Source organism: Centroberyx affinis, unplaced genomic scaffold (assembly GCF_046629955.1).
Source record: "Centroberyx affinis isolate AG114_WGS23_722 - 3 ecotype Tasmania unplaced genomic scaffold, CSIRO-AGI_Caff_v1 ptg000291l_1, whole genome shotgun sequence".
Lineage (NCBI taxonomy): Eukaryota > Metazoa > Chordata > Actinopteri > Beryciformes > Berycidae > Centroberyx > Centroberyx affinis.
Window position 1 is genome coordinate 124,373 of NW_027278970.1, and position 13,268 is coordinate 137,640.

A 13,268-nucleotide genomic window follows, 5' to 3' on the forward strand; every position below is an offset into this window, starting at 1 on the left:
CCAGATGGACGTCTGCTTCAAGCCACATGTCCTCTATGACGTAACATGACGCCATGCTCTGCTTTTGTTTTTTTGCATGTCAGTCAGACTGGAGGGGATATTGATCATTCTGATGAAAGATGGTAGTTGCACACAGCTGCGCAAGAGGAAGCGTTCTCAGGCCGTCTCCTGCTAGATGAGAGGTTTGAGGACACTCTCTGTCTGATGAGATCATCACAGAGAGAAACCGTTCCACAATCGCTCACTTACTGGTGTGGGCCAGCTGAGATCACCGAATGTCTTTGATCACTGTGTTTACCTTCTAGCAAGCCAGTGCTATTGCAAGAAATATTTGTGGCTCAGACATAAACATAATTCTGCACAGTCTGACTTTGTTGTCATTGAACATTTATTACATCGTATCGTGGTTGTATTGAATCGTGAATCCCATATCACGTATCGAATCGTATCCCGAGTTAAGCATGTCGTCTCATCCCTATATCCCACACATGTGCCTGCTCACACACACACACACACACACACACACCATCATCATCATCATCATCATAATTACAACATCATTGCTACTAACACGGTCATAGCAATCACACTGACTGTAATTGACATGACCACCACAATAACGAGTGCTGGTGAAACCCACATAGTGGCCCATCTAACTGCCTGCCTGCTTGTAAAGGGTCTTTTTCTGTCCGGCCACACATTCTGACCATTCCCACCTTGCCTCTGTCAGTTAGAGGGGATGTTCTGGGCAGACGGTGGTGAGCACAGCCAAGCCCAGGTCTATGCTAAACAACTGGATCCAGTGTCAGCACCGCTTAGGTCTGTTGCAAGGTTGTGACAAACAGGAATGCTCTGTGTAGGAAACAGCAGATACTGTTCATGTCAAAATAATGTCTCTGCCAAGGAGAGAGCGGAAACATTTGCTGCGAAACACAGATTCTGTGTCTGGCCGCAACACTGGGCCAGTATCATAAATGGTGTGTGTGTTTGTGTGCACTATATTTCCATGCATTCCTTTATACACTCTTGGTTTTGCAAATAGACTGTGTTTGTGTGTGTGTGTGTGCATTTGTGTGTGATACATAAATCTCATCCTGTTCCTCCGTCTCTCCACAGGGAGACGCAGGGCCTGAGGGACTGCGAGGACTGTCTGGCATGACGGGACCTCAGGTAGGTTAGACACGGGTTACTGCAGCTACTGTAAACTGTAGGATAAGTGAATAAGGAAATTGTCCATGCAATCTTGAGACATTAGCATAATTACCGTAAACAAGTGAGACCGTCGGCAAGAAGATTGGCAGCATCTACCAGCCTCTACACTGTTGTCGGGTCGGATTTTGCAGGAAATCGGCTCAATTACTTTATGGCACAAAGGGGGATTGCTTTATGGCACTAAACAGAAAGAGGGCACTGTTCTTCCAGGGCAAAGGGAGCTAATATTTTCAGAGTTTCTCACAATGGCAGATGGTGGAATGAGTGAAAGGCATAGGGAAAAATCACTTCACTTCTTCAGTAAAGCAAAAGAGAAAACAAATGACAAATGAAACATCTTTTTTAACCTTGCACGTAATCTGAATTTTGGAAGCTCTTTCTCGATTCACCATGCAGATCCATGCCATGACTTTACAATGAACCCACAAGAACCATATGGCTTTTCTAGGTTAATTGTCATATCCAATTGACAGTGAAAGAAGTAAGAAGTGCAGCTGAAACCTTGAGCCACAGCATCACCTTTTATCTCTCATCAGCCTCCTCCTCCCTGGCTCCACTTCACCTCCAGATCCCTGCATCTGAAACAATTCTGTCATTGAAGTCATTAAAGCCCCAAACAAACCAAAGTGTTTCCTAACAACATTTTCAACAGAGGACTCTCTTTCTTTCTCTCTCTCGCACTCTCTCCTTTTCCCCTCTTTCTCTCTCGCTCACTCATCCTCTTTCTCCCGCTTTCCCTCCCTCCCTTCCTCCCTCCATGGCAGGGCCCGACGGGACGAGCTGGCCTGCCTGGATTGAAAGGTGATAAGGTGATCTAAATATTTCTATTATTGCAGTGTATCTGTGTGTAGTGTGTCCCTAGGCCCAGCTCGCATAGTGGAGCGTGTTACGAGTTTTTACGTCTTCATAACAGTCACATAGCAGCCAAAGCATGCAAACTGGAACCATGTATGGACGGAGTGCATTAGCTGGGAATATTAGTTTGTACTAAAGATTGCCATTGCTCCATAATTGTCAAGTGTGTCTTTACAGTGTGGGAATTAGTTTTAATGATATTATCCTCTTTTTCCTTGATCCATGACCATAGTATTTTACTTTGAGTACAGAACAGCTTCTATAGATGTATGTATGCATGTATGTATCTGTCTGTCTGTGTGTGTGTTGTGATCACTGTGGCAGGGTGGTGTTGTGTTATATCTCTGTGTGATACTGTGAAATCCAGGGTGAAGTGGGACCAAGGGGCGAACCAGGAGAGATGGGGTACCAAGGCGATAAGGTACGTCTGCTGCCTCTCACACAAGAAAGATTTCCCAGAAAACACACACAAGTGCACACTTAAGCACACATGGGACTGATATTACCAGTGATCTGTAAAAACTGCTGGAGATCAACGGTGATTTTAATCCCGAGCGAATCTGCCATATCTTGAATTTGTGGAGTAAAAATTACCTGCCATATTTTGGTGAAGACAGAGGTCACCTGATAATACTAATCTTTTTATTTTCCTTCTTCTTCTTCTGAACGTGCAATTTCTATCTTCTTCCTGTCATGACAAATGGAGGCAGGAGTGGAATCTATAGAAGAATGTTTTCTTTAATAAATCAAGAAATGATGAATTGCATTTTCATCATCTTGTGCAAATGTGTTTCACGAAATGCATTGAGAGACGATTTATTAATGACATGAGATCCCCACATAATACTAGTCCCATGCAAATAGAACTTACAAACACACGCAAACACATGCGCGCACACACACACACACACACACACACACACACACACCAGTTTCAGTGTTTTCTGTGTGTATCTTGCAGGGTGCTGCTGGCTTGCCTGGCCCTGCTGGTCCACGAGGGAAACCAGGCCCACTGGTACGTCTGTGCGAGTGTTTATGTGTGTTTGTATGTTTATGAGTGTGCCCTTCTACGCTTTTGCACAGCTTTTATAGACAACGCTAAGTGAACACAGTGTACCACAATGGAATCTGCAGTCTATTTCAGTTAGCTTGTAAACTGAAACCAATTTGGTCACATTCACAACATATCGGCTTTGTTTTGCACTTGCTGGGTACGGAGCTCGACTGAGGCAAGAAGAAGCTGGAAGAGGATTCGATGTCCTCAAGCAGCACTTTGTTTGGTAGACAGCAGAAACAAGCTCAGATCAAGAAGACAGATGAAACATCGTTAAAAAATCCCGTTCAAATTATCCTGGATGGATTGTAAACACGTCCAGATGCTGTCCAGTCCCATGGCGCCTAGCTGTGTGTGCAGCACCGACTGTTGCTGTAGGTGAAGTTACTGCAGTCTTGGAATAATCAGGATAACCACATCGTTCTCCAGTGTATTGTCAAGAAGAACAGATCCACTCTACTATATGAATGAATGACTGACCTTTAAATCGGCCCCTGATGCCCAAGTCTTGTGCCATTGGAAAAAGAAAACTATCATATGTTGACCATTCATATGAATGGTAGACGCTAACTGTCTGTGTCATTAAGCCTTAGTGCTGGCACATCCATAGCTTTAAATCCTACTATAGTTACTGGCATTGCCATGCCAAAACACAATAGGGACCTGACATGGCATCAATTTGAGTATACTGTATACACCACCCACAGAGTGTCACCCCCAGCTAATCACAACCTCTACTGACTGCCAAAAGAATGGCATGATGAAAAATAATAACAGAATACAGGTGCTCTAAGTGGTTTTGAGAAGGAGAGAGGGAGGGTTTGAGAGAGAGATAGATGAAAGGAAGAAAGGAGAAATAAGAGATTAGGATAAAAGGATAGGTAGGGGATGAGTGTGGTTTGATGTTTATGCTTGTCCTCATTTGCGCTCTTTGTTTTCAACAGGGTAAAATCGGTGAGATGGGACCTCAAGGACCACCCGGGCCTCCAGGACCAGAGGTAGGACAATAGACACAGATGTGATAAGAAATAGAAAATAGAAAGCTCTCAAGAAAACAAAAGGGTACTGATGTGAGTCCAAATTTGGCTCTTAATACATAGGGAAGCACCCATGGTCATGTGACCTGAGCAGTGAACACAGGTCCTGATATAGAATCACACAAGTTCATATGATCATTTTAAAGCTCTCCCTAGCAATGTTTCCATCCAACTGTCAAGCGAATTTTAAGCAAACTATCAGAATGATGCAAAAAATGAAATACAAATTCGGTGTGCCTCCATCAAACGGATTGAAGCAACTCAATAGGCTTCCTGCATATAGAACATAACTATGTCAGAAAACAATACATGAGAAATTAGGAAGAGTCTTTCAAGAACTGATTAGTATTGGTTGTTAGTTGTAAGTTGTTATTATTCTGTGGTGTCAGCTAATGTTGACCATAATTCATGCTGTCCAAAGATCTGAAGATTGTTGTCAATACATATTTTACATACAAACTTTGGCTGTAAACTTCACTATGCTATTATTTACATGACAAATGTGTTTCCATCACTATTTATCAGCCTAATTTCTATTTCGACAAAAAAACTTTTCAAGCGAGCACAAAAGCAAGCTTAGAACTATTTTTGCGTCATTAAGGACATTTTATTGAAATTTACTGATTCCATTCAGCCTTTCTAATTGACTCCCACAGATCAGCACTCCTAACTGGACAGGCTGTATGCCTACGGCCCCAGGTGTTTCTGACTCAAGACACTGCTATGAACATTGACCCCTGGTTGCACTTGGCCCCAGGGGCTATGTTCACTAAGTTCACAGGTTCAAGCACTTGTGAACTTCAAGTTCAGGTCATTTTGCAACTGTCAAGTTTCCATTCTTTTTCTTCCAGACTCCCTTTGAAAAATGTAGTGCTGTAGGTAATATCCTAAGCCTGCTAGGTCAGAGGGAAGGGGAGAGAGTGCATGAGTGTGTGGGAGAGAAACAGCGAAAAAATCTTACAGCCCTTGTCTAATGGTATGATGGTGGCATCGTATAGTAATGGAAAGAAAGAGAACATGAGAGAGACAGAGAGAGAGAGAGAGAGAGAACATTAGTTCTAGCTTCTCCTGGCCACAGGATAGTATGCTGAGTAAGACAGAGATGGATTGTGAGCCAGTCTAAACACAGACACAGCTATAAAACATAATCGGCCTGCTGTATCTTTACTCTCCTATTAGAGTGTGTGTAAAAGCGTGGGCACAGAGCCAGGTCAGGGCCTCTTTTATTGATGCTCCCACCCAAGGTTGTGAGCACACAAAGACATTAGAGAGATATGGAAGTCAGTGTGAAGGTCAGAGTCAAAGTAGCAGGTAGCTAAAAAATACAGATGTTGCCGTTGTACATAGAGGTCCCTGTTTTTTGGGCAGTGGTAATCAAGGATAGGTGAAGGGTGGAGTGACTTTTTTCCCACTGAGGATAAACATATAAAACATGTGACAGTGTCCATAGATGTAAATGAAATACTGTAAGCCACAATGAGCTGCTTCAAGAGCATCAAACCCAATGTAGTCTTTAACTTAGGAATCAAAACACACCTTATATTTCTTCAAGAAAATGAGTTAAACAGTGTCTCACTTTTCTATACAGGTGTCATAGTTCTCTTTTACATTGTTAAATTCTCAGTGTTTGTTGTCTTGGCCAGATGCAAGTGTAGAACATTTTTCTTCATAATTCCATTTAAAAAAAACTTTGGCACGCACTCGCAAGAAAATATTGATAATGTGAAAGTGAAGCACATTATGGGTTACTATTAAAGATATGAGTCATCTTCTGTTTTTTGGATAAAACCGTCAGTGTTTTTGAAATAATGACAGAATTTTAGGCAGCATTTTTTCAAAATGTATACAGTACATAGCATTTTGGCATTGAACACTTTAAACAGGGCTGGAAATTGTAACTTACCTACTTGCAGTCTGGGCTGGTTATAATTATTCTCACATGGCAGAATTTGAGTGGGAGGCAATGGAGATGGCAGCTAACTACTAGTCCAATATATTTCCAAAGTCCATCTGTGACTGTAAATCTGAATGGCATTTGCCTTCCCTCTTCTGGCATGTCTCGGTTCTGGATTTACAATAGCTCACCTGTCCTCAAAGAGGTCACTGTTGACATGAAAAGCATGGAAAATATCAAAGACACGGCGCATCCGGGAGTACAACACGGCCACGGGTCACACGGGCCGCAGCTAGCGGGCCTAGTTTGTGAAATGAGTGATTGTGTTGTGGCAGGCGGGCCCGAGGGTTTTCAGCGCCCATCAGCCCGGCAGCCATCCATCACTATCTCTACATCAGTTTTCTATAAGGCGGCCCATGCGCTCACGAGAAGCCCGGCCCCCCTGTCTCTCCTCGCCACAGATTTATACATGATGCCTTCAGTGTGTTTCAAAGAGGAGCTGCTGTACCACATTAACTATTCCATTTTATTCATGCCATTTGGAAATGCGCTATAATCCTGCACCCTCCTGTAATGTACACAGAGGAAGGACGAGTTGATTTAATGTGTGGGCTCAAACTCGACCGATCAGTCATGTGACTCATGACAGGTGACTCATGACTCTGTCGTCCTGTTGTTCTTCTCAGGGGTTTCCTGGGGACATTGGAGTACCAGGGCCCAACGGTCCACCTGGACCAAAGGTACAAACAGCACTGTTCAAGTCAATGTAAACCACTCAACATGCATCTAAATACAACAATTGTGTGAACATCATACATTATGAATTTACTCTACCTATCTATCCATCTATCTATCTATCTATCTATCTAGGGTCTGCAGGGTGCCAGGGGGCCCCAGGGACCGCCGGGGCCAAAAGGAACAGAGGTGAGGCGTTTCTTGATCGTACGCGTCTAGACGGTTCTCGACTCGATTCATCATAGATACAGCGCAGTGGAAAATATGGGTAGCGGCATGGGATTTCCATTGAATCATCAGATTAACTGACTACATTTAGCATCTAATCATATTTCAAGTGAAGATCCTGGTGGGCGTATTTCTTTTCTGATGGGGCATGTTCCACAGGGTGAAGTCGTGATTCACCATTGGGTGCTAATAAAAACAACACCGAAAGTTTTCCAGCTGTGAAAAAAAAAAAAAAAAAAAAAAGAAAAGGGAAAAATGGAACAGAAGCCTTTGGCGGAGCGTACCGAGCGCACACCTTTTCTATTGTGCTGAATGTTGCGGCATGGATCTGGCAACCCGTCTCATGGAGGTGCAGAGTTGGCCCACACACCTCTCACACCTTTCCTCTCCTCTTGGCTTGGCGCTCGCAAAAAGCACCGTCACGTAGTCAAGCGTGAAATGACGCACTCAACTCAACGTGCTGTAACGCCGCAAGCGTGATGCAGCTGTAACGTTCGCAGTTATTTCTTAATTCATGCCCGCTCGCCGTTTGAGGTACTGGCTCTTTACTTGAGTATTTTTTTTTTTACTTTGTACATTTGCTCCACTACACTTCAGAGGGAAATATTGTACTTTTTACTCCACTACATTTATCTGACGGCTGGAGTTACTAGTTACTTTGCAGAGTAAGATTTTACATGCAAAACATACAATAAACTCATAAAATATGTTGCATTGTTAGAGTTTAACAACCCAACAGTATATGGAGCAGTTAGACCTATAACATTAAAATACTTTTTACAGGTTAATGCATCAATAATTTAACACTCTGAAAGAATGACGACTTTTACTTTGATGCTTAAGTACATTTTACTGCTTATACTTCTCTACTTTTACTTTTACTTTTATAAGTAAACTATTGAATGCAGAACTTTTACTTCTACTTATTTCACTTTGTATTTTTTCCATTATGGTATTGCTACTTTTACTTAAGTAAAGGATTTGTGTACTTTTTCCACCACTGGTGGTGATAAAACTTAGAGCCAGGTTGGTAGAGGTCTTTATAAAATGTCATGTAAGCATAGGGAGGAATGGGACGATAATACACTGTATTATACCTGGGTTTCCCACATGGGCATTGTCAGCAAAAGGGAATTTCTCCCAGTAAAGGAAGATATGAAGGTTTACAAGGCCTGATATAGAGCTACTTTACTGTAGAGGAGCAGGCAGGTTAATGCTTGAGCATTCTGTTGGTGAGTTAGTAGATATGCAGATGGGATGGGACTGTGTGTTTGTACATGTTGTTTGGCAGTCCTGCCGGGTTGTTTGGTGTGCCAGCTGTGTTTACTTTACTGTTGGCTCTGCTGTGTGTGTATCTGTGTGAGAGTGTGTGTGTTTGTGTATGCTGAACTGTACTGTGTTTCTGCAGGGCGATGAAGGACCACTCGGCCCACCTGGCAGTCCTGGCCCTACTGTAAGAATTCCTGGATGCACACACACACACACACACACACACACACACACACATGTTTACCAACACCCCCTTGCAGGTGGTTTGAATGTTTCAATTCCCTCAGATGTTCCATCAGGAAGCAGCTGAGATGAGATCTGATAAAAACATTTTGAGCTTCGACATCTTGTGATCATTACGGGTGTCTGTGTGTGTATGTGTGTGTGTGTGTGTGTGTGTGTGCGTGTGTGTCCTTGCAGGGGAGATCTGGAAGGAAAGGCTACATAGGTGAACCTGGCCCTGAGGGACTAAAGGTAAGTGTACTAAATAGATTTAAATTTGTAAATGCCCCATAGTGTTTTATTATCATGTGATTTTCTTCCACACCACTGCAGATCCAGATGTGTGTCTCATGGAAAGTTCGTAGTACATAAAAAGAACACTTTCTGCTGTGTTGGCACACCTTACAAGCTTATCACAGAGTTTTGATTACATTCTTAGGAAGTGAGCTTTGTGTCATTAGTAAACAGCCTGGAATGATCAACACTACCGCTGAAGTGTTTAGACAAATCACGTCTTCCCCAATGATGCAACCCGTCAGCACTGTGCCGGTTTCCATGACAACATTATCAAAAGTTCCGAAATGAAAAGGAATGAGAGGAATGCCTGTCTATTCACTGCAATACCAGGGACCCATCTCTTCTTCCCTTTGGCATTCTGCCACTCGCGTTAAAGGTGTCTGATTCCAGACCAGTGAGCATTAATATCCACTGTGCCAGGACTGAATACCTCCATCTTTAGGAAAACACTATCTAATCGCTGCAGCACGCTCACAGTCTCTCAGTTCATATGATTTATTTCACAGTTTTTCAGCTTGTGTTTTCAGTTTTCCCCTCAGCAAAACCGCCGAATTCCAGACCTGTTCCTCACCTTGCTTTATTGGCTGTAATTGGCCTTTGTACTCACCGCAAATGCAATGCCATCATCCTGGTATGATGTGTTTCAGGATTTTATTATTCTAAATTACGGTTTGACGCTTACCTCTGAGTACCAGTGTCCTTGTGTTTGTGACTAAGTTGATCCACTTATAGTAGGAGTAGGTTGACTGCGTTGTAAACATGTTGCTTGTCTTAATTAGGAGAGAAAATGAATTCTCCCAGGGCTATCATTATGCGTAATAGCAAACCGCAGTGGGAAGTAACAGATGAAATTAAGCGCGTTCCCATGTGTGTGTGTTCCATTTGACATTTGTTTATCTAATATCCTGTGTGTGTTGGTAGCGGGTGAGAGAGTGACAGAAAGGTCTTTAATCACAGGGAGCTAACCAGCAATCCTGTTTGATGTTTCCTGCTTACAGGGAGAGAAGGGCGACCTGGGAAACGTCGGAAAAACCGGACCGCAAGTGAGTCTCTTCCACACTCTTAATGCACAGCACCGAGATTAATTAACAGTCTTCCTGCTGTGGAAAAGTAGCTTTTCATTAAATCCAGTCTCAGCCCAGAGCCTGGAGTTTTTATTAGGCTCAGATCGCTGATGAAGTGGTTTGTTAAAAGGTTAATGCACGCCATAAGATTTTGACACAATGCAGCCTCAAGTAAGTAAAATGAAATGTTGTAGTGTGCAGCCGCACTAAGAGGCGGGGAGGGAAGGAGACAGCGGGTATGGAGGAAGTTACAGGAGCACTTCCTGATGTCTTGCTGGTATCCTGACCCATTTTTAATACTGAGAAGAATTTGGATCCTGCAATGAATCCTCCCCCGCAACACACACACACACACACCCACACACACACACACACACACCCATCCCCTCCCGATTGTGTTTTCATAGTGAAACTGGCAGAGCACCACGGCAGAGCAGAAGGAACTTCAATCAGAGATCCTCTGTGGAAGTGACCTAATTTGGGTTGCACATTTGTTTATGCCTTCATGCCTGCCAAAATGTGTTTGACTCCTGTTGTCACCCAAGACTCATACTTATGGTAGATGTTGTCCAAGTATAATAACTAAATAGAGAGAACGTTGATCCAAGAAGATCTTTTTCCATTAATGGTACAATTCATACTGCTCCGGCTCTAATGGGCCTAACTGTAGCGGTCCTGCGAAAGTCCCAAACCATCTGTGCTAGGATTATTTCAAATGAACCAATTAACTGCAAAATTGGGTTTACCGTTTCAGAACGCTGTCTTTACTTTCTACGCTCCAGTTAGTCTTTCGATACCCGACACAAATGCCGGGACATCGGAAAAAAAAACCCCCACATACACACGTAACCGCTCCCAACATCCCAGAGTAGGTTTCCCCCCCTTCCCGGCGGCCCCTTAATGTTAATATTTGCATTCTGTGCATAGTGGAGGCCACCGAGCAGGCCTTGTTGGACCGTGTTGCAGCAGCGCACATATGAGAGGGATTAAGCACTTACAGACTAGAGGGCCCTTTGAAGCCGAGGAGGAGCCGCGGGGCTACGCAGGAAAGAAAAAAAAAAAAGAAAAATCCCCCCCAAAACATATGGAGGCTCTAATGAATGCCATTACATCACTTTCCAAATAAATTAGATGTGGAAGACCTGAGAGGGACTGTTGTTGACTGGTGCAGGTTAACCCAGGGTCGATGCGTAGGGCCCGTCTTCGCTGCGTGCCCCTGCGCCGCCACGAGGCCTCCCGGTCCAGGTCGGCGCCCATAAACTGTTTCAAGTGAAATTTTACTGCGGGCTTTTACAGTGCGCTGTATTTTATCCAAATTGCATCGGCTGCCGCTGCTGCGCTGACCCTCCGATCCAGAAGTATTTAAAAAGAAATGGATCAGCCCTCGATCGCTGACGGCAACAACAGGTGTGCTTTAAAATATGGCAACCTCTGTTTCATGTCAGTGTGTGTGTATGTGAGAGAGAGAGCCTTTATTCCCTCAACAGTAGGTGACTCAGGATGTATTTCTCCCCTAACTGCGAGGTTAATGGTTGTATCAGTCCTTTTATAACCCGGGCTGTGACATGAGTGTGAACCCCTGAGAAACCAGATCACTGGCGGAACAGCTAAAAGCTCCCATGTCAGAAGAGGCCCTGTCGAATATGAAAAGCCCCTTGAACCCTTTTTCCTACTGCTAAACGACAGAAGATACCATGTCGTCCCACTTTATGCCCCAATTAAGGGATTTGGGCTAGATCTGGAGACGGTGTTCCCATGCCTGCAGGCTGCGTCCCGTCACAGACTAATCCATCGCTCAGCTGCTTCGCTCACATCCAGCAGGATAACAGCCTGTAGGTGATGATACATAGGCAACATTCTGAGACCTTTTAGCCGGGATCGGGATTGGCAAACGGAACAGAATCTCGCTTTGTATATCTTAGCGGTCTGGTTCTTGTCTTTCGCTTTCTCTCTTTCCCCTCACTCGCTCTTTGATTCTCCGTCATCTGTCTTTCTCTTTGTCATCATGCCTCTCTCGCTCTCTGTGGCTCTGGCCGAGACAATCGCGGAGAGATGAAATGTCTGGATTATGAAAATTAGACTCGCAGTAAATAACGAGAAGAAGCTATTCATATTGTGTGACTCGGGGGAAGAATAACAATCATGCGAATCTCGTAAACTATGAGCTATCTGGGTGTATCTTTCTGCAAGGGCGAAACACAGCGATGCAAATTGGCCTTTACAGCCGCAGTCTGACCGCGCTGGCTTTTGTGGTCGGCCAAAACTGGAACCATGGTCTAAAGAGTGGCAGTCGGATGAATTATTACAATAACAGTGAAATTCAGTTGGCTTCAGATGTGCCGGTAGCTTAGTGGTGTCCCGGTGGCTCAGTGCGCATGCTGCGTACTCGCAATATTGCGGGTTCGAATCTGGCTTGTGACCTTTCCTACATGTCATCGCTTCTTCTTCCCATCTATCGGGTCACTCGTCAAACTCTTTTTTTTCCCCTTCTTAAGAAAAATAAACAAACCCGGTAATGGGGTGCCAAAAAGTGCGGTTGTCCTGTTCTGGTTGGATGTTTACCCGGCCACCCATAAGTCTTACCGTTGGTCTGGAGCTGCAGATTCCCCAGTGGAGAGGCTGGCGCTGCTCCAAACCACAGCCGCTCTCCCAGACGTCTGATCTGGAAGTGGTTTAAGCTCCTCCGATAACTCTCATATTTACATTCGCCAGTGTTTTCTCCATAAGCACTCCTGTAGTGTAAGTGGTGCGGATCTGTTTTGGAGCCATCTATCTAGAGAGCGAGTTATGCCAATGAAATTAGCATGGTCCTAATAATTCCCAATCCTTCCTATTGTTGCCAGGAATTAAATAGAATTCTTGCCAATAGCCAGACTTTTGGAAAATGGCTACACAACATGATTTAGTTCCAAGAAGTAAAATAAAAGAAGCACAGGGGGCTTAAAAAACGTTCCATATTGCGGGCTTTTTAGACACACGGCTTTTGTTGGAGCCTTCTTTATAAGCAGAGTTGATGTTGCATAGCTGCTGCTCTTTATAGGGACTGTGAGACTTTTCCTGCTCAATATCTGGAGAGGGAGAAGTATGCTTATTGCAGTATACGGTAATATATGATTAAAGATTGTTTTAACGAGACTGTGAAGTGAATGTGTGCATGACAAAGCCCTTCTTTGTTTGTGTAAATGTCACAAAAGGTTAGTTTGAAATTTATAGTGTCATCAACGTTTGCTGTATTTCTGCTTTTTGGATTTCAGTATATCACTAAATATGGACCCATGATGAAAATGATATGTTGGAAAGATAAAGAATGCATATTGAGGAAAATCTTTTCCTGGCTTTAGGGCTGAACGCAAGTATGAACACGGCTATAAATAATGAATTCCATATCCCTAGTGAAAATA

General features: G+C 43.7%; 1 protein-coding gene across 1 annotated transcript in view; it reads left to right on the forward strand.

The window, feature by feature from the left end:
* LOC139640758 (collagen alpha-1(XXIV) chain) overlaps positions 1–13,268 on the forward strand; it is a 137,648-nt gene that overhangs the window by 83,766 nt on the left and 40,614 nt on the right. The window contains exons 25-34 of the mRNA XM_071514940.1: positions 1,117–1,170; positions 1,977–2,021; positions 2,435–2,488; positions 3,029–3,082; positions 4,066–4,119; positions 6,739–6,792; positions 6,923–6,976; positions 8,424–8,468; positions 8,705–8,758; positions 9,802–9,846. Of these exons, the coding sequence (XP_071371041.1) occupies positions 1,117–1,170; positions 1,977–2,021; positions 2,435–2,488; positions 3,029–3,082; positions 4,066–4,119; positions 6,739–6,792; positions 6,923–6,976; positions 8,424–8,468; positions 8,705–8,758; positions 9,802–9,846 (513 nt within the window). The remainder of the gene's footprint in view (positions 1–1,116; positions 1,171–1,976; positions 2,022–2,434; positions 2,489–3,028; positions 3,083–4,065; positions 4,120–6,738; positions 6,793–6,922; positions 6,977–8,423; positions 8,469–8,704; positions 8,759–9,801; positions 9,847–13,268) is intronic.